Consider the following 22,374-nt stretch of genomic DNA (forward strand, 5'->3'; position numbering starts at 1 on the left):
CATGGCACAGTTAACAAACAGGATTTTTTCTTGCACGCAATTGGATGACTGAAGTCAGCTCAGCTTCCCCGCATTCACTAAGCTAAGTGACCATGCCCAGTCCTTTTCAAAAATCAAGCACAGCAACACACTGTAGAGCAAGAAGGAGGGTGAACAGCACAGAATCATTTGACCAGAGACTGCAGCTCCCCTGCAGAGGCATAGGCTAAGTCCTGAAGAACAACGTACTAATAGATAAACTGAGATGACATTCTGACATCAGCAAAGGTGTAATGTTCCTTGAATAGCTTTGGCAGTTCATTCATCAGTTTTGTTTCCTTTTCTATAAGAACAAAAAAAACATAAATACATAAACGGATTTATCATTCATTTTTTCCATTAACATTTCGCTTTCTGAAAGAGCCGCAGGATGTTATATTTACACAGCAGAAAATCAATATTTGAGTTGTGATAAATGGTATAATTTAGTTCTTATCTCCAAAATTATGCAACTGTAAAAAAAAATGATAGAACCTTCGAAAAACAGCAATATAAATTATTTGTGCGCTATTTAGCAAAATAATGCATTATGTTAATGTATAAATAAATGGGACTAAATTACAGGTTTTGAAAGGTGCAATTTGAAAAAGGCAAAAAAAAAACCCTACAAAAAAAACCTAAAAAACGGTGAAAACAGCTTGCTTAATTATTACAAGTTTTCCCGACTTCTAAAGTGTACCTGTCACCTAGAAAGTGTGAATCAACACCTGGTCACCCACAATCGGTATGTTACCCCCGGTTCACATCTATGCGGCCGTGCGGGCTGCGTTTTGCACGGGCGCAAGAGCCCATTCATTTGAATGGACTCCCGTGCCCGTGACACACAGGGAAGAAGTCCCGGCACTTCTTCGGAAAACACAGCCGAGGTTCCCAGTACGGTTGCGTTTTCCAGTGCGGATGGCGTGCCATTAGAATTAATGTGCGGGTGGTGCGGCTGCACGGATTTTTATGCGGATACGCAGCGGCACCACCCACACAGATGTGAACCAAGCCTAAAGGCATGCTGGGAATGCTGGTAAGAAGAAAAGGATCTTCACTACTCCTGATGCCTAGAGGTCTCCACCAAACCACACACCCTGATGCATTTTGCCACATCCACCGGGGCACTAGGGGGGAGTAGGCTGAGGCTGCTCCTTACCATTTATTCACCTGGGCTGGTCGGTAGTAGCAGCGATCCTTTCCACTTGTAGCGGGGCCATTGCTGTTTCCCTCTTAAAGAACTGTTTCCCTTTTAAGACTGCATGTTGTCAGAAAGGGTTGGATTGGCTGAGCTCTCAGCAGTACTGGAGTGTTTGTGGGAGCTGCAGTTTCATCACAGAGGCAGACAATGGAACTTTATACTGCACAGGACTACAGGACCAGGATGCTTTGCAAGGAGGAAAGGGGTGGGAGACGGGTGTATTTACCACAAGGCAAACAAGGCATTTGCCTAGGGCAGCATTTTTCAGGGGGGCAGCACTGTCCCCTGAAAGAAGGAATGGAAGAAGGGACACACACATCACGGGGACCAGGTGGGATCTGAGAGAGGCTGCAGTTTGCTTGATGGTGTATGCAAAGACCGACTCTTGTTCCCAGAGATGTCCGGAGCTGTGAAGGTGAGTGTCTTGTCTCTTGCCAGGGTGGGGTGGGAGGTTGGCTGGTGGTAGTGGAAGGCTCTTTCAGGTGGTGAGGGGCTAAGGTGTTGTTGGTAAATGTCCTTGGGAGGGGGGGTGTCAATTTTTGTGTTGCCTAGGGCAGCACGAAACCTAAATACACCACTGATGGGAGAGCCACGTGTGCCTTTGCAGAAGACATGTGGGAGCTGGTCTGCAGCACTCAGATCCCTCTCACAGATCCCACCTGGTTCCCGTGATGTGTGTGTCCCTTCTTCCAGGGGAGCAGTGCTGCCCCAAAAAAAATGCCGCCCTAGGCAAATGCCTTGTTTGCCTTGTGGTAAATACGCCCCTGGTCCCACTGTATGTAGGAATGTAGACAAATGCTCTTGCTCACTCCTGGGATGGGCTAGGGACTATGGGATTTGTAGTGTGCATGGAGCAGTGGAAGTGTGTGTGTGGGGGTGGTGGGTTTGGGGCAGATGCACATTAAAAAGGGATTTCATGAAGAAAAGAATGAAAAATAGGTAGTGGGTGTGTACGGATCATGTTTGAAGAATAAGGATGCTGTTTAGTCTCACTTTATATGTAGATCTGCATTTGCTGTGTTCTCATAGTCCCCACAAATACATGACTGTCCTGACAGTGAAGGCTTCCAGTGATGGGGTGGCAACTATGCTGCACTGCTCCAGAGGTGCCACGCTCATGTAGGCTGTGCCTGCTTGCACTGCAGTGGAATGAGAATTTGCCGCAGAGGGCGTAGCTTTTAGCATTGTCACTGCTGATTTACAGGCCTGTAGCTTGTTAATTACCACCTGGCCACACCTACTCCTACCCACTGCTTTCTGGATTGGCAGAATTTACACTTTTACTAAAACCCTCCCACTATGAGCTGCAGTGTCTGATTGGGGGAGCATGCTGGTGCTGCTAAATATGGTTTGGACTTGTAGGCTTTATTTGCCTCTGGTCACAAAAGGGCTAAAGGGAGACCACAGCTTTTATTTATGACATTATTATCTGTGCTTGCAGAAGTTAGGCTTGTCTGTCCCTGCTGCCTGACAACCAGCTGACATGGTCCTCAGTATCAAAGGCCTTGCCGGCCAAGTAAGGAGCGTATGCACATAATCCACTATTTAATAGCGCCACGCTCTGATATGACCTAAAGTTAATCTTTTTTGTGTTCCTTTTTATATGCCTGCATGTTAAATATTCCATCGTAGGAGTAGTAGAGTATTGTGCTGCGTTAGCCATCAATTAATGCAAGTTTGGAGTATAAGTGATCCCTTTTATTGACTAACTTCAGTTATTAAAGATTCAAGTGTAGGGATTTGCTGTCTGTATTTGTGAAGACCTGTGTTCCTAATAAGCAAGAGTTAATTTTGTGTGCACTTCTGTCTTTGGGTTGCTGGTTTGAAAACCCCAGAAGGAGGAAGTGAGGAGAAAGAGGTTTCATATGAGGCCACATGTCCCCTTGGAAGAGCTATTGCTAATTCAGACTGTTAGGAGCGTGTAACACTCCTGCTCCATGGCAGCTGCTGGTCTCATTCCAGCATCCTGGTTTTGGCTGAGCTGCACTCTCTTTGTCTGTCTGTCCACCTGCACGGTGAGTGCTAGACACAGTCTCTGGGTGGTGTTCAACCCTGTTTTAAGCCTGTCAAACCTTTAGTCTCTTGCTTGTGATTCAAGCTCCCTGTTTGCCCTGTTCCTGTACCTGGACATTTGCCTACTGTAAATAACCAGCATAGGCTAGAGTCAGGCTAGTCATCTGATGGCCGCTTATGGTTGTTAAATGGTCTAGTTGTATCACAGATTAGAAACTACTAGGGACTTAGACGTAGAGTTGAAAGGCTGACTTTGAGTTCCAGTGCCACATCACGGTATCTGCTGGTGAGAAGCTGCATTCCAGACTGGTTGGACAATGACTGGAGCATCTCCCCATCATTGCTGATCTTAACTTCAGGTCTCCGACACCAAGACTGATGTTGCATTTTGATCATCCTCAAGGGCCTTTAACTAAACTTTACTGCAACGTTCATCAGGAAGTTATCTCTACTAATAATTATATTGTCAGGGTCCTGTCCATGGCAGAAGTTCTGGAAGATCTGGCATTTCTGCTAGTACTCTGAATGGCCGCAGAAGGACACATCAGCCTCAGTTTGGTGCCAGACGGCCTTTGTAAGGAGGCTCATCACTTCCTCAAGCTGCTAGATGATCTCTAGCTTTCCGTGCCATGCTCCTGTTTCCTGTGACTTTGACCCGTGATTTCCTGTTACCGACTCGGCTTGCTCCTGGACCTGTCTACTCTGCCTTACCCCTGATCTGAACCTCGGCCTAGCTTACGGATACTCTCTCTCTCTCTCTCTCTCTCTCGCTCTTCTGTGTATGACCTCAACTATCCCATCTGACTATGTGTGCTCTGATTCCCACCTGGTACCTGACCGACTACCCAGTAAACATCTAAATCCCGGAAGGGCTTGCATACCACACACAGGTTCCTCCTGTCTGCAGACCTATCTCTGTGCACCAGCTGTGCTTCTGAGTGGACCACCAACCAGCACTCCTACAGGGGACCTGTGCAACTTTGGGCCTGACTCCCACTGTTCCAATCTCTGGGGAGTCTGGAACATAGCCACAAGGGAAGCCCTCTCTCCATTGGCCTCCATCACCAGGTACGTGATATATATATACCCAGGTATATGTGCACAGTTCCACCTGGACTCTTGTTGGGTCCTTAGCTGATAAAACCTGTTGGTACATGTTTAATTTTTAAATCTATCTACCAGCATTTTCAACCTTTACCAGCACTTTAGTCTTGGAAAGAATATAGCAACTACAACAAGTTAGTGAACCTGCAAGGTGAGAGGCCTTCTTTCCTCTGACCTTGTTGAAATTCAGATGACCATAACAGAATTGCCCTCCTCTATAAAAGCCTGGGCTCATCGCTTATTTGTTGTTTTGGCAGATATTTGCGTCCAGAAGAAAGTATTGTCTTTCTGGAACAAGCCATTTTCTTCCCTCTAAATGAATGTACTGTAATTATGAACACACAATACACTATTAGGTAATGTTTATACATTTTCTGCCAACACCCCATAATCCAAATTGAATAAAAATTTTTATTAAATATTTGCATTTGGTTATGAAAAAGAGAAATTATTTATTATAATGTGATTGTTATACATCTCTTATTGTGAAGACACAACCTAAAGATTTATTTTAAGTGTAAAAAAAATATAGAAGTTTAATATATTATATCTGTTTTATTTATGAATCCCAGCCAAAGTCGTGCCCAGTCATTTGGTAGAACTTCATATTAAATGGCCTGTAGAATTCCCGTAGTCTCTGGACCACTTCTGGGTCAATGTTGGGGTGAGTCCTGCCCTTGGTTTTTCCCAAACAGTGGGGTTTGCTGCTCCCTTCTGCCTTCTTTAGGCAAGGAAAACCTTTAGTCTTATTGAAATAAAAATGTTTGTCTGTAATGATCCTCTTAAGCACCAGAAAATCCTGAACGCGCCCTAGTTCTCCTGAGGGATCGGTGATCAGTCTCTCCCCGCTCACAAACAGGATCTGGCTCATGGGAAAATACTGGAGCCAGTTCTCCAAGTGCTTGGCATAGATGCCAATCTGGATGGCACTCCATGAAATGTCGATAAGACCCGTAGTCCTGTTTTTAAACGTCAGGCTCTCGAAAGTGGGGATGTCCGGCCTCTTGGATAATGTTTGCGTATAATCCGATATGACTCGAGTCACCGGGTCCCTCACCACCACGATAAGCTTGGCGTCCTTCGACATGGCCGAAATACGGGCTGGGGCCTCCTTGGTCACAAAGTAACTGGGAGTTTTTTCCATGGTAATCTGGCCATCGAGAGTCCGCGGCATTAAGTCCCTAACAATAAAAAAAGGAAAACAGATTAAAAAAATAAAAACTATAGGCTATACCAGCATGCCATGCAATTTGTTTGCTATTGCTCTGCCAATCCCTCCACTGGCTTCCCATTGCCCAACGGATGAAATTCAAAACATTAACATACAAAGCCATTGATAACTCTTCCCCAAATTACATCACCGATCTTGTCTCCAAATATTTATTATTTATTTCAGGTACTTATATAGCGCCGTCAATTTACGCAGCACTTTACATATATATTGTACATTCACATCAGTCCCTAACCCTCAAGAGGTGTACAATCTAAGGTCCCTAACCCTCAAGGGGTGTACAATCTAAGGTCCCTAACCCTCAAGGGGCATACAATCTAAGGTCCCTAACCCTCAAGGGGTGTACAATCTAAGGTCCCTAACCCTCAAGGGGTATACAATCTAAGGTCCCTAACCCTCAAGGGGTGTACAATCTAAGGTCCCTAACCCTCAAGGGGTATACAATCTAAGGTCCCTAACCCTCAAGGGGTGTACAATCTAAGGTCCCTAACTCACATTCATACATACACATACTAGGGGACAATTTAGACAGGAGCCAATTAACCTAGCAACATGTCTTTGGAGTGTGGGAGGAAACCAGAGTACCCGGAGGAAAGCCACGCAGGAACAGGGAGAACATGCAAACTCCAGGCAGGTGGTGCCGTGGCTGGGATTTGAACCAGTGACCCTAATACTGCCAGGCGGAAATGCTAACCATTTAGCCACTGTGCCGCCCAAATAGCACCCAAACCATACCTCCTGCTCTCTAGCTGCCTTGTCTCCTCCTCCCATGCTCATCTCCAGGACTTCCTCAGAGCTTCCCCCATCCTCTGGAACTCTCTACCCTAATTTATCAGACTATCGCCCACTCTGCTCACTTTTAGGCGATCTCTGAAAACCCATCTCTTCAGGGAAGCCTCAGCTCAGCTAATAATGGAATCTTCTACTCCTCCTACAAGTCCATCCCCCACAGTTATTACCTTTTTACCACCAGCCCCTCCCTCTTAGATTTTAAGCTCCCAGGATCAGGCCCTCCTATCCCTCTTGTATTGAACTGTATTGTTGCTGTATTGTCTCCCGTTATATTGTAAAGCGCTGAGCAAACTGTTGGCGCCATATAAATCCTGTATAATAATATCACATCTGCCTAGCAAAAACCACGCAAATTGAGTTTTCTGTGAGACAGTACGACACTTCTGGAAATGTCAGAATCTTTGTTCCTCCTGTATAAGCCATTTACAAAGCATTCATTCTGTAAAATAGTCATCTTTTTGGTTCAGAACCAGAAGACAGTCGGCAGATCATACAGAGGCTCTTGAATCTAAGGGATTCAGTTGCTAGTGAAAGAAAGAGATGAGCAAAACTAGGAAACTATCCTTAACCATTCATTGCCCTACAGCCATTGCTGATTAGTGTCCATGGGAAGCGTTGTGCTTTGTCCAATGGGAATATAAACCCTCGACTGCTCTCGCTTCCAACAAATAGCAATAGGCCTAATTCAATGAGACTAATTGTTAGTAAAGTAAACTAATGCAGGCCATAGATGGGTCGAAAATCGGCCGAAACACAAAATCGGCTGATTTTCGCACCGTTAGTGGGTTAATTGGTTAGCCGTTTTTCGGGGTTTTGGCACTTTTTTTTATCTGTAAAGTTGGAAAATGTGCGGCCGATTTTGACAATCGGACGATTTTCCTGGCAATGATGGGCAAATCGGCCAATTGTTTTACCGATAAAAAATCTGTGCATGAGCCATGACCTGCAAGAAAAAGAAGAAGAAGAAAAAGAAGAAGAAGAAGAAGAAAAAGAAGAATAAAAAAAAGTAGAAAAAGAATAAGAAAAAGAAGAATAAGAAAAAGAAGAAAAAAAAAGAATTCCAGTCCGCTATTATAGTTTATATGAAAAGTCTTGCGGTTGCAACAATGTATCCATTTGTATCCGAATAAAAACATTTGTATCTGAAATGGATACAAATGGATACATTGCAAGACTTTTTCATGTCAAATATAATAGCGGAGCTCTCTGCAAGGGACAGAAGTAATTAAATGCCGGCCGTAGGCGGGACGAAAATCGTCCGTTTGTGGTAACGTCGGACGATCGAACGACCAATTTTTCATTTTTTTAACAAAAAAACGGCCTGTTTTCGACCCGTCTATGGCCTGCATAAGGAGCAGTAACAATAAGGGTAAAAACTGAGATTGGCAAATAATGTATGTGTTATAGCTTAGGGATTGAACCTGCTGACATCTTCATAGGCTGCCCAGTCTGATGTTGTATGAACAGACCAGCCAACCGTTTGTCTTATTTCCGTGCTGACTTAAAACAGGAGACTATAGGGATGGCCTGATGTCACTTTGGACTATGATGGCCGGTGGGTGGATTGTGTTGGTTCTAGTTAACCTAGGGGCAATAAGGAGTTCCTTCAGCTGCCTTGTTAGAAAGTCTGTCTCCAAGTCTACCAACGAAGCAGCAAGACACATTAGCAGCTACCAGAGTAGGGGTGGACTGAGAACTCATGGGGCCCCCGGGCAATAGGGGATCATGGAGCCCCCGTGTCCTTGCCCACACCCAAAAAAGCCTATGAAAAAGCCTATAAAAGGTACCAGGGACATCTCATGGGGCCCCCTACTGACCCGGGCCCTCGGGCAGTGCCCGAGTGCTCGAATGGTCAGTCCGCCCCTGTACCAGAGGGTTCGAGAATGTGCAGACATCTTCTCCATCATTCTTCACACCTACCCATCTATAGCAGCCTCCTGGCAAAGGAAGTTTGTGTTCCCAGTTATTAACAAGGGAGTTAACTATGAAATCCAAGCAAACCTCTAAATAAACAGGCCAGCAAAACACAAAGGTAGAGTCAGGGGAAAAAAATTACTTTTAGGGCTCATGTACGCGGGAAGTTTGATAAAACTCTTCTGACCGCTGGAAACTGACTGCTAGAAAACGTAGCTTAAAAACGTCAGTTTAGCCGCATTTACCTACTGCGTTTATGTGCATTTAGCCATGTTCATGTGCGTTTGTGTTTAGAAGTGTTTTGAAAAGATAACCTCAGGAAACCCTCCCAAATTCCCAGAATGCACTGAAAAATACTTTTAGGGCTCATGTACGCGGGGAGTTTGAAAAACTCTTCTGACCGCTGGAAACTGACTGCTAGAAAACGTAGGTTAAAAACACCAGTTTAGCTGCGTTTACCTACCGCGTGTATGCGCATTTAGGTGCGTTTGCGTTTAGAAGCGTTTTTAAAAAATAACCTCAGGAGACCCTCTCAAATTCCCAGAATGCACTGAAAAATACTTTTAGGGCTCATGTACGCAGGGAGTTTGAAAAACTCTTCTGACCGCTGGAAACTGACTGCTAGAAAACGTAGGTTAACCCCCCTGGAGATATTCCCGAGTGTAGCTCGGGGTAAAGTTTCAGCACCACAAGCGGTGACCCCGAGCTACACTCGGGAATACACTGCAGCGTTGCTCCGGGATCTCTTCTTCACTTACCTTGTCCTGCACTCCAGCAATGTCTCCCCTGCAGTGTCCCCGGCAATGTCCTCCGGCCGATGCCGGCTTCCGGGTTCCGTTCCCTGTGAGCGTCGGGACGTACGGGGGACAGAACGGCGGGAAATTAAAAATTTTTAAAAGTGACATTCACTTAATACAATAAAATCACATAGTATAACATTCCTGTATCAAACCATTTCACATACATTTTGTCCCAAGTGCTTTGTCCGGCGCCCTGCCTGCATTTTTACCATTCTTTCTACCTGGAAACTGAGAAACGTCCATGGCGTCCAAAAAGCGTCCCTTTAGGTCAAAAGTGATTCACTGCCTGTGCCGCGATCCGGTGCCCGTTGTGTGCTCCGGACTCAGCAGAACACCGATTGCTGTACGAGACCTCTGTGTGAGGTCCCGATCATGTGACCCATGATTGGCCAATCAGTGATCACATGAATAGTAGTAAGCAAGATATCACTTCCTGACATCATTGCTTACTACGTGTGAAATCTGTGAATGATCACAGAGATCACATGGTACAGGGCTATTCACAACAGCCTTGTACCATGTGACAAGCTGTGACCAATCACAGCTCTCACAGTATTTCTCAATGTCTGCAAGAATGCAGCCAGAGAGAAGGAGAAATGATTGCTTTTACAGCCTTTATGGGTATAAAAGCAATCAGTGTAAAAAAAAAAAATCTTCATCACCCTCCACAAGTAGTACAGTGTCACTATGGTGACAATGTACTGCTAGGGTGACAGTATGTTAAAACAATATATATATATATATGTATATATATATATATATATATATATATAATATAAAAAATAAAATAAAAACGTAAAAGTTTTTTTTTAAATTATAATTTTTTGGGGTATATAATTTGGGTCCGATCCATTATGCTCAATCCGCAGATCCGATCCATTCTGCGGGGATCGTCGGAGGAGGTGTCACCAAGTGTTATCGCACCGGATGACACCAATCCGAGGGACGCCTCTGACTAGTGCTTATTAATAACCACCATTATGAATAAGCGCTAGTTTTTAGCGTGAAATGCGTTAATCTCTTTATTCCTGACACTGTCTACGATATGGATTTTATATAGAACGAATAAAGATAGAAGGGTGCAGCGGATTCCACATATTCCTTACCTTGCAACCTAAAATATGTAGCAACCAAAAAAATATGCGCTAGTTCCTTTTAACCTGAAAACAAAAAGGAGGAGAGCTAAAAAAATGAGTAGAATACAGGGGCGGACTGACCATTTGGAAACTTGGGCACTGCCCGAGGGCCAGGAGTCAGAAGGGGGCCCCATGCGATGCCCCTGGTACCTTTTTCATAGGCTTTTTTGAGTTTGGGCAAGGACACAGGGGCCCCATGATCCCCTATTGCCCGGGGGCCCCATGAGTTGTCAGTGCACCCCTGGAAGAATCCATTATACACCCGACAACCTCTGTATACAGTCCCATTCACCGGATAGCCATTGGATCCACGTATCATTCCCCATAATTCCCTGCACTTATACAGTATATACCGGTACGTATTGATGCGTGGAATGCAGTTTCCATGGTACCTGCCTACAAGAGCTGACAAGTTAAAGGTTGCTGAACATTTTACTACAATTTCCGTGCAATACACAGAGGTAACCATTTACTGGAGTAATACAAGTACAACAGCAGAGACATGGAATGTTCCTGCCTTCCATTAATACCGAGAACAAAGCTATTCATCACCAATTTTACATACAGAGCTGCTGAAATAGGACAGCAATCTATCACATCACATTGAAGGCTCTATTCTTAGTGTGTCACTGAATGGAACACATTAGGAGGAAAATAAACTGCCGTCCAGGTAAACTCCAACTATCAACTGCCAATCTATCAGCAGCAGAAATATGAAGAGAAACAAGAGATGGAACGGGTCAGGTGATCACCTGTCAACTGCCACTTAGCCCTGAGTGAGCCGTAGCATTGTAAAGTTTGCCGAACATTGCCACACTTCCTGTAGCTCACTATAGAAAGGATCTGTACAGGGGCAGACTGACCATTTGGAAACTCGGGCACTGCCCGAGGGCCCGGGGTCAGTAGGGGGCCCCATGAGATGCCCCTGGTACCATTTTCATAGGCTTTTTTGAGTTTGGGCAAGGACACAGGGGCCCCATGATCCCCTATTGCCCGGGGGCCCCATGAGTTGTCAGTCCACCCCTAGATCGGTATTCACCTCCCTAGCGGTCTGATTATGTCAATATTTCTGTGCTCAAAGCGGTACATTTTTTTGCATGGAAATATGTCGTATTTTTATTGTAGGCCTGTAATTCTTAGGATTAACTCACTGAAATCTGTCCGAACAAGAGTCTAGTAAACATCCCGGGGATGATAAAATTTGAAACACAAAATTATAAATTATAATCTCATAAAAAATAATAATATAATAATAATAAATGTAATTCAATAATCTAATCAAACCAAAAACACTGAAATGTGAAATATAGCGCCAAGTTCGCACATCGCTGAGCTCAGTCGCAGAATCGTTTTCAGTGTCTGATGATGAATTTCCCCCACAAATCATTATCACTCAATTCTGCAAGTGGTTCTGATTTACTATCGCTGTTCTCTAGCCGGTCTAAAACCGCGTCTGACCTAAAGGGACGCTTTTTGGACGCCATGGACGTTTCTCAGTTTCCAGGCAGAAAGAACAGTAAAAATGCAGGCAGGGCGCCGGACAAAGCACTCGGGACACAATGTGTGTGAAATGGTTTGATACAGGAATGTTATACTATGTGATTTTAGTGTATTTAGTGAATGTCACTTTTTGACATTTTTAAATTTCCCGCCAGTTCCGTCCCCCGTATGTCCCGACGTCGCAGGGAACGGAACCCGGAAGACAGATGCCGGCATCGGCCGGAGGACATTACCGGGGACACTGCAGGAGGGACATCGCGGGAGCGCAGGACAAGGTAAGAGAAGAAGGGATCCCGGAGCAACGCTGCAGTGTATTCCCGAGTGTAGCTCGGGGGGGTTACCGCTTGCGGTGCTGAAACTTTACCCCGAGCTACACTCAGGAATACCTCCAGGTATTGTTGCTGTATTGTCTCCCATTATATTGTAAAGCGCTGAGCAAACTGTTGGCGCCATAAATCCTGTATAATAATAATAATAATAATGAGGGAAATAAGGATTTGATCCCCTATCATTCAGCAGGATTTCTGGCTCCCAGGTGTCTCTCATACAGGTAACAAGCTGAGATTAGAAGCAGTCTCTTAAAGGGAGTGCTGCTAATCTCATTTTGTTACCTGTATAAAAGACACCTGTCCACAGGAGCAATCAAACCATCAGATTCCAAACTCTCCACCATGGCAAAGACCAAAGAGCTGTCCAAGGATGTCAAGGACAAGATGGTAGACCTACACAAGGCTGGACTGGGCTACCAAACTATGGCCAAGCAGCTTGGTGAGAAGGTGACAACAGTTGGTGCAATCATTCACAAATGGAAGAAACACAAAACAAGTGTCAGTCTCCCTAGGCCTGGTGCACCATGCAAGATCTCACCTCGTGGAGTGTCAATGATCATGAGAACAGCGAGGAATCATCCCAGAACTACACGTGAGGATCTTGTCAATGATCTCCAGGCAGCTGGGACCACAGTCACCAAGAAAAGTAATGCATGTCTAACAAATGATGCACTGATTTACATGTTCATGAGGGAAATAAGTATTTGATCCCCTATCATTCAGCAGGATTTCTGGCTACCAGGTGTCTTTCATACAGGTAACAAGCTGAGATTAGAAGCAGTCTCTTAAAGGGAGTGCTGCTAATCTCATTTTGTTACCTGTATAAAAGACACCTGTCCACAGGAGCAATCAAACCATCAGATTCCAAACTCTCCACCATGGCAAAGACCAAAGAGCTGTCCAAGGATTTCAGGGACAAGATTGTAGACCTAAAGAAGGCTGGACTGGGCTGGGTGTATTCATGCATTGCATATTACTGATTGGCCGATCCTTTTTGTCTCTTGATTAACCACCTCAAGTCCAGACACTTTCACCCCCTTCCTGACCAGGGCCAATTTTTCAGCTTTCAGCACTATCACACTTTGAATGACAATTGTGCGGTCATGCAATGAATTTTTCAGCATTTTTTTTAGACAAAAATTTATTTGGGTGGTATTTATTCACCACTGCGATTTTTTTTATTTTTTTTGCTATATAAATGAAAAAGTCCAAAAATTTTGAAAAAAAAAGCAAATAAATAATCTTTCTTCATAAATCTTGGCCACAATTTATTTGGTTATCTTTTTAGTAGAAAAAAAAATAACCAGAATTAGTTTATAACCAAAAATTATAATTTTTCAAAAAAATAATCCGCTCTCCCCAGACCCTGCATTCACTATATCCGTTCCCCCCGGACCCGGCATTCACTAAATCCGCTCTCCCCGGACCCCGCATTCACTATATCCGCTCTCCCCGGACCCGGCATTCACTAAATCCGCTCTCCCCGGACCCCGCATTCACTATATCCGCTCTCCCCCGGACCCCACATTCACTATATCCGCTCTCCCCGGACCCCACATTCATTAAATCCGCTCTCCCCGGACCCCGCATTCACTATATCCGCTCTCCCCGGACCCCGCATTCACTATATCCGCTCTCCCCGGACCCCGCATTCACTATATCCGCTCTCCCCGGACCCCGCATTCACTATATCCGCTCTCCCCGGACCCCGCATTCACTATATCCGCTCTCCCCGGACCCCGCATTCACTATATCCGCTCTCCCCGGACCCCGCATTCACTATATCCGCTCTCCCCGGACCCCGCATTCACTATATCCGCTCTCCCCGGACCCCGCGTTCACTATATCCGCTCTCCCCGGACCCCGCGTTCACTATATCCGCTCTCCCCGGACCCCGCGTTCACTATATCCGCTCTCCCCGGACCCCGCGTTCACTATATCCGCTCTCCCCGGACCCCGCATTCACTATATCCGCTCTCCCCGGACCCCGCATTCACTATATCCGCTCTCCCCGGACCCCGCATTCACTATATCCGCTCTCCCCGGACCCCGCATTCACTATATCCGCTCTCCCCGGACCCCGCATTCACTATATCCGCTCTCCCCGGACCCCGCATTCACTATATCCGATCTCCCCGGACCCCGCATTCACTATATCCGCTCTCCCCGGACCCCGCATTCACTATATCCGCTCTCCCCGGACCCCGCATTCACTATATCCGCTCTCCCCGGACCCCGCATTCACTATATCCGCTCTCCCCAGACCCCGCATTCACTATATCCGCTCTCCCCAGACCCCGCATTCACTATATCCGATCTCCCCGGACCCCGCATTCACTATATCCGCTCTCCCCGGACCGGTATATAGGAGTATATACTGTTTAAATGCAGGGAATTACGGGGAATGATACGTGGATCCAATGGCTATCCGGTGAATGGGACTGTATACAGAGGTTGTCGGGTGTATAATGGATTCTGCCAGGGGCGGACTGACAACTCATGGGGCCCCCGGGGAATAGGGGATCAAGGGGCCCCTGTGTCCTTGCCCAAACTCAAAAAAGCCTATGAAAAAGGTACCAGGGGCATCTCATGGGGCCCCTTACTGACCCCGGGCCCTCTGGCAGTGCCAGAGTTTCCAAATGGTCAGTCCACCCCTGTATTCTACTCATTTTTTTAGCTCTCCTCCTTTTTGTTTTCAGGTTAAAAGGAACTAGCACATATTTTTTTGGTTGCTGCGGATGGTGCTGCTGAAACCAGGTATGCTGGCTGTGGATGGGAGAGGGAAGGAGCCTAGGCTGGAGCAGGGATCAGCCAGGCAAATGTCATTGGTGTCAGTGGGAGGAATAGTGCCCCATCATTGGTGTCAGTGGGAGGAATAGTGCCCCATCATTGGTGTCAGTGGGAGGAATAGTGCCCCATCATTGGTATCAGTGGGAGGAATAGTGCCCCATCATTGGTATCAGTGGGAGGAATAGTGCCCCATCATTGGTATCAGTGGGAGGAATAGTGCCCCATCATTGGTGTCAGTGGGGGGAATAGTGCCCCATCATTGGTATCAGTGGGAGGAATAGTGCCCCATCATTGGTATCAGTGGGAGGAATAGTGCCCCATCATTGGTGTCAGTGGGAGGAATAGTGCCCCATCATTGGTATCAGTGGGAGGAATAGTGCCCCATCATTGGTATCAGTGGGAGGAATAGTGCCCCATCATCGGTATCAGTGGGAGGAATAGTGCCCCATCATTGGTGTCAGTGGGAGGAATAGTGCCCCATCATTGGTATCAGTGGGAGGAATAGTGCCCCATCATTGGTGTCAGTGGGATGAATAGTGCCCCATCATTGGTATCAGTGGGAGGAATAGTGCCCCATCATTGGTGTCAGTGGGAGGAATAGTGCCCCATCATTGGTATCAGTGGGGGGAATAGTGCCCCATCATTGGTGTCACTGATGTGATTAAACGAGGAGGGGGGCTGCGGCGCCAATTTTATAGTGCGTCCCCGGGCGCAAAATATCCTACCTACGCCTCTAGTCCACACCTTTCACTTTTTAGCAGTTCCCACTGAAAGTAGCATGGCTCACTAACAGTCCCACTTCAGGGTTCCGCCAAGGTTCCACCCATTTTCATAAGTGTTACATTTCTCTGTGTATGGTCCCTCTCCTTCCCATGACCAATCTCCTGATAAGAGAGCCCACCCCCTGACGCCTAAATACCTCGCCTACAGGAACCTTAACAGGCCAAATCGCAGACATTCTACGGCAAGTTAACCCCAATGATTCCAGCAACAACTCACAATTGCAGCACAGTACAGTGTTTATACTCGGTCACGTAATTCTGTGTGGACGTCCAAAAATTGTTCTGCTGCCAATTGTACATCTGCCATTGGTTTCCGATCAGGGATGCGGGAAGTCTCGAAACATGTCAGCAGGGCAACGAGCATTTTCAATAATGAGTCACCCAACGGCGGGCCACAGGATTCTTTTACAACAACCCACCAGGAATCCTTCCTTTGATAAATTAGCCGTATTCATGTCTACAAACTTCCTAAGTGAAGCCATCAGCACCGATGTAAGTGCGCCACGGTGAAGCAGTCAGCGCTGTTAACCTCCCAGCAGCAGGGAGGCAACAACAACATCTGTTCTCTGGGAGAAAGGAGAATTGGGCAACTCGGAGAACAAAACATTTCACCAAAATCTACAAGCGATCCAAAGATCCCCCTCTTGCTTTTGCAAAACAAAACAATTAGCGCTTCACGTAATGAAGCCAAAACTGGAGCTGACACGGTGGCCCAGGGCACCTGAGATAATTACACCAATTTGCTAATGCTGCAAAGCACTAATCTGTCTTGAAACAATCGTCTCTCTCGAGATACTGCTGAAATATTAACGGCTGATGGAAAAAAAGGCTCAAATATGAGGCTCTGGGTAAAAGAGACAGCTGAAACAGGAACCTGCCATGAGCTGGAGATGGCAGTGCCCATACTCTTCTGATTCCGTCATCTTTGCTGTGCATTGTGACATAGGGATGTGATGGGATCTTAAAGCGGAGTTCCACCCAAAGGGAGTAAAGATTGGTCCCCTGCTCCCCAATAAGGATTGGCACCTTTGGGGAGCGGGTACCCGAAATTGACAGGTACCCACTCCCACTTCCGCTGTGATCGGCTAGGCAATCGGAAACGGAAGTTGTCCTCCTACCCTCCCTCCCCGAAGTCTTGTGGGCCATGTGACAGGTCCCAGAAGATGACAGGGCCATTCTGGAAGCGCAGCGCTACTTGCACATGCGCAGTTGAAGCCACAAGCTGTCACAGCCGGCTGCCCACACTGAAGATGCTGGCGCCTGGAATACAGGACAGCCGGTGAAACGGGCTGCGGCGGGGGGCACCGCGGGATCATGGAACAGGCAGGGGTGGGCTGACCTTTTGAAAATCGGGCACTGCCCGAGGGCCCGGGGTCAGTAGGGGGCCCCATGAGATGCCCCTGGTACCTTTTTCATAGGCTTTTTTGAGTTTGGACAAGGACACAGGGGCCCCATGATTTCCTATTGCCCGGGGGCCCCATGAGTTGTCAGTCCGCCCCTGGGAACGGGTGAGTGGCTGTTTATTTTGTTACAGAGTGAGTGGAACTCAGCTTTAAGATGGGAATACACAATTAGAAAATCGACCGATCGGTCATCTAACAACTGAGAGGCGTTTATTCATTGGTCGAAATCATGGCCCAAATAAACCAATCTAAAAAAAATTGTTCTTCGGGCAATACGTAGTTTCTGAGACTTAGAGGAACCTGTTGGAGGGATGGACTAGAGGCAACCTAACAAGGATGTAGGCAGGGCAGGGTAACAAGGATGACATTGTATTGTGATTCTGGTACTTTACTTTAAATGTTCTGGCTGCACGCTACAGGGATCATGTCATGTATGACCCCAGGAAGAGAGTCCAACGGGAATAGATCTGTGAGGACCAAGAGCTTTCCTTTGCTTTGCCATCCCTTCTATGGTCCCATTCTTCAGGGAACCCAGGTTTTATGGAGTTTTTGCTGTTGTGGACATTATCCGATTTAGATTTGGGTCACGCTACGTTTTCTATGCATCTTTGCCTATACAAACCATTAGGAACAGAGTTTTAAGTCAGCAGCACAGCCATTTGAATGTATGCTGCCGTTTGTGTATGTGGAACATATTTTTTTTTTTTTAAGTCCGCAAACGTGCAAACTACAACGAAAAACCCGTAAGTGTTCACAAAAAATGTGCAAGTGCAAAACACCACACGAAAAAGTGCACTTAGGGGTGTGTTTGTCCTACCCCCGGAAGGGTTGGACCGTTCACCCGATCCCCCGGGGCACGAAGCTCCTGACAGGGACAAGGTTCCCATTTGGTCCTCCTGGCCAAAAGGCCTGGTGGACCACCGTTCCTTATGCCCAGCCGAAGCCGGACATCCAGTACTAGGCGAGGGGGTTCTCCCGAAGAGAAAACCCCCTAGGGATCAGGGGAGGAAGGAACCGTATGGCCACACATCCTCCCCCTAGACTTCAGGGTAGGCCCGAGGACCCACACCCTCCATCCGTGAAAAACACACACATAAGAACAGAAAAAGTGACAAAACGTGGGAGTGATTAAATAAATAAATAAAAAATAAAAAAAGTGGTACCGTGCCTAATAGTGCACAGACCAGGCCCTGAGGCCTGTAGCAAAAATTGCCCCGGACTTAGCCAAAAGACCTGGTCCTTAGGGCGCTGTGCAAAAAGAGGTGAAAAACAGTGGCCATGTGTCATCTTCACACCATGGGGTCCCACACCCAAGTGTTACTAGTGACACCCCTGAGAGCGTCTTCCCCAGGGGGCACTGAGTTTGCGGACTTTTTGCGTCCCCGGCCCCAGGCCAGACCAAGGTAGATCCGTCCAAATCAGGAGGTACTGGGTCTTTCCAGCTTTCCCAGAGGAATTACTCCCAAGGTCCCAGAGCGTATCGTGGCGCCCCCTGGTTTCTGTCCCTCCGGTCCAGCCTTCCGGACCCCCATCATACCAGTGAGGGTACTATACAACAACCATCCCCGCAAAGCTAGAATGGTCGGGAGCACCCCCACTGGACACTGATAAGAACAGATACTACACTTGATCTTAGCCAAAAGGCCGAGAAGCGATCATGTAAAGCTACAGTGAAGGAAATTCCTCACTGTTCTCATGATCATTGACACTCCACGAGGTGAGATCTTGCATGGTGCACCAGACCTAGGGAGACTGACAGTTGTTTTGTGTTTCTTCCATTTGTGAATGATTGCACCAACTGTTGTCACCTTCTCACCAAGCTGCTTGGCCATAGTTTGGTAGCCCAGTCCAGCCTTGTGTAGGTCTACAATCTTGTCCCTGACATCCTTGGACAGCTCTTTGGTCTTTGCCATGGTGGAGAGTTTGGAATCTGATGGTTTGATTGCTCCTGTGGACAGGTGTCTTTTATACAGGTAAGAAAATGAGATGAGCAGCACTCCCTTTAATAGACTGTTTCTAATCCCAGCTTGTTACCTGTATGAAAGATATCTGGTAGCCAGAAATCCTGCTGAATGATAGGGGATCAAATACTTATTTCCCTCATGAACATGCAAATCATTTGTTAGACATGCATTTCTGCTGAATTTTTTGTGGGCAAACATTCAATATCAGCAGGGGATCAAATGCTTATTTCCTTCACTGTAAGTTCAAGTCTGCCAGTGAAAAGGTCTTTATTTAGGAGATGTTTTCTGTGCCATTTAGAGAGAGATGTACAAGTGTAACCTTGGCGAAGCAAAAGAACATTAACTTTATGAGTAAAGCCACGCAACCCTCCAAGTTAAACAGCGTCAAGGTTGGGACACTCTTATAAGGAGGAGCAGCCAGTTGGAGGAGGAGGAAGCAGGTGACTGTGGCGGGTGATGGCCCTGGTAGGTGAGAGGACAGGTGCTCTTCATGTCCCTTCCCTCATGGCTTGGTGTCCATATTGGAGCTTGCTGTTGATCGGGGTTGGCCTATGGGCTTGGCCTGGGGAGTCAAAAGAGCAAGGCCTTGCGTTTTTAGAAGTAGCTTTCTGTGGTGTGTGCCTATAAAGCAAAAATAATTCTACATACAAAGTAAAGCTAATGTTCGAGTGTCAAGGCAGGACATGAGTTACTGGTGAGGAGCAAGTCATGTTCTGCATCCCCCACCCAGAAACGCTGAAGGATACTGGGACTAAGAAAGGAGATCATAGTGTCCGTTGGTTCCTGGCATGAAAAGGTTAATGCCATAGGAACCAAAATGTGGAAGTACTTTAAGGCTGGTGGCTTCCAACCTGCCCTCTAGGGGGCTAACTTCCATCTTTCTCAAACACCCTATGGGGGGGGGGTTGAAACTTTTCAGTGCTTACAATTCTTTCACTGCCCGACTTCTGCTTTCTGGAATATCGATGAATGTGGCCACACTGGTGCAACCTTGTCCTCCCTTCCGCCTGTAAAAACAACTAAGTAGCCGCCTCCCATCCATTGGTTTATATAGCTACTTATAAAAGGCACATGTTCATCAAGTTCAAACAAAAGACAAAAATTAAACAACTAGAGCTAAATAAATGAAAATTCTGGAGGTTCTGCAGAAATGTTGCTACTTTGGTCACATGCGTTGGAGTCAAGAGGAAGGTCAAATAAGGAGATTTGGATTTATAAAAAAATGGGTTTTTATTGTCTCCTGAGGATTCCTGGAGTTTCTTTTATCTATTCTGGACCTATTCTTGTGCCATAAAATTGTCTTTCATTAATCTCTTTATTTTATATTTTTTTTTACAGAAATAAAAAAACAGATGGCTAAGGTAAAATATCAAAGTTACACAACACAGTATCAGGTGCGGACTGACCATTTGGAAACTCGGGCACTGCCCGAGGGCCGGGGTCAGTAGGGGGCCCGCAGAGAAGAAATCCCTGCACTTCCTCTGAAAACGCAGCCCGCACGGTAACCTCGGTTCTCAGTACGGTTGCATTTTCCAGTACAGGCGGCGTGCCATTAGAACTAATGGCCCGTGGGTCCGCATTCCTCTGTGTGGGTGGTGCAGCTGCACAGATTTCCCTGAAGATCTGCAGTGACACCACCCGCAGAGATGTGAACCTAGCCTAAAGGAGGCCTGTTTGGGCCCTATTGGCTCATCATTGCTGACCCATTTCTAAAAATGTGACTGGCCCAGGGGGTAATTGCCCCCTTAACAGTCATTCAATAGCTTTGGTTTTAGACAGAAAAAGAAGGCACTGAACACTTGTTGCAGCCCAAGTCTTGAAACCATTACACCGTCAAATGCCACATGCTATCATGTACAAGTCACAGATTGTTAAACAGTTTGCAATTTGACCCTAGCAATCGGTTGGCCCTTTGACTGCCAGTCAGTGTGAATTAAGGACAAGGTTGACATCGTTTTGACAACTCCGCTCAACAAGACATCTTTCTACACCCGGATTAAATCATTATTTCGCAGCTGGTGGCTGTGGAGGAGGGGGGCGCCCACTTGACCGCGTGATGCATAGCAGCAGGTGAACAAATTAATGAAACAAATATTAAATAATGACTCGACGAGAGGCAATCGAGGAAGGTGACTGCGCAGGAAAAACACATTAGCAAAGTCTTATTGCGGGCTGCCAAATCATAAGTGTTAGCGTTACCAGATTATTGATGTCTGCATTAATGAACCAGGGTAGTGCCAAGAGGCCGTATCCACAGTAGACTGTACTCTTGCCAACGGATGTCTATGTTTGGGGGTCGGACTGACAGGAGGTGACAGGCGTCTTTCCTGACAATGGTATTTTTATCGTACCCTCGAGGGTAAATCTGGATGGCTTGTTAGAATATTATATTACATGGTGCTATTGCCAGATCTCTGACATTACCGAACAAATGTTCCTCTGAGTGGGCAACGCAAGGGCCTGTCAACACCCAACTGCAGCATTTAAAGTGAATCTCATTCAGACATGACCGGCCATGCTAATGTATCAAACAATATTAGAATTATTTAAATATGTGAGGTTGTATTAAAAAAAACATATCTATATGTACTTCCTAAAATAAGTGCAGCGCTAAACCTATAAAGAGTTCTTCAATAAATCAATAATCCTTTGTATAAAATATAAACATATATGTATGATAAAAGTTCTTAACCTCCCTGGCGGTATGATTATTTCAGAGTTTTGGTGCTGAAAGCGGTACCATTATTTTGCATGGAAATTTGGCGTTTTATATTGTAGGCCTGAGGTGATTGTAGCCGTATTAGTGCATTTGTGACAGAAACAATTGAGTCCTGTCCGTGATACTTTTTTTATTTGTACTAACATACAATTTATATTGTAGGCCTGTAATTCTTAGGAATAACTCACTGAAATCTGTCCGAGCAAGAGTCTAGTAAAGGCAATTTTGTTTTAATTAAAATATTAACCTCCCTAGCGGTCTGATTATGTCAGTATTTCTGTGCTCAAAGCGGTACATTGTTTTCAATGGAAATATGTTGTTTTTTTATTGTAGGCCTGTAAGTTTTAGGAATAACTCACTGAAATCTGTCCGAACAAGAGTCTAGTAAACATCCCGGGGATGATAAAACTTAAAACACAAAATCATAAATTATAATTAAATAATCATAAAAAATAATAATATAATAATAATAAATTTAATTCAATAATATAATCAAACCAAAAACACTGAAATCTGAAATATAGCGCCAAGTTCGCACATCGCTGAGCTCAGTCGCAGAATCGTTTTCAGTGTCTGATGAGGAATTTCCCCCACGAATTATTATCACTCAATTCTGCAAGTGGTTCTGATTTACTATCGCTGTTCTCTAGCCGGTCTAAAACCGATTTTGACCTAAAG

The 22,374-nt window shown here is 45.9% G+C and overlaps 1 protein-coding gene and 1 pseudogene across 1 annotated transcript in view; both read right to left on the reverse strand.

Moving 5' to 3' along the window:
* Positions 1-4,727: 4,727 nt before the first annotated feature.
* The window catches only part of LOC149432877 (heparan sulfate glucosamine 3-O-sulfotransferase 3A1-like), a 154,921-nt gene continuing 137,274 nt past the window's right edge, over positions 4,728-22,374 (reverse strand). The window contains exon 2 of the mRNA XM_089664842.1: positions 4,728-5,517. Within this exon, the coding sequence (XP_089520968.1) occupies positions 4,896-5,517 (622 nt within the window). The 3' untranslated portion in view covers positions 4,728-4,895. The remainder of the gene's footprint in view (positions 5,518-22,374) is intronic.
* Positions 18,554-18,669, reverse strand: LOC149432878 (U2 spliceosomal RNA; annotated as a pseudogene).

The sequence above is a fragment of the Staurois parvus genome, unplaced genomic scaffold, assembly GCF_062004578.1.
Source record: "Staurois parvus isolate SC_StPar_1 unplaced genomic scaffold, SC_StPar_1.0 ptg002066l, whole genome shotgun sequence".
NCBI lineage: Eukaryota > Metazoa > Chordata > Amphibia > Anura > Ranidae > Staurois > Staurois parvus.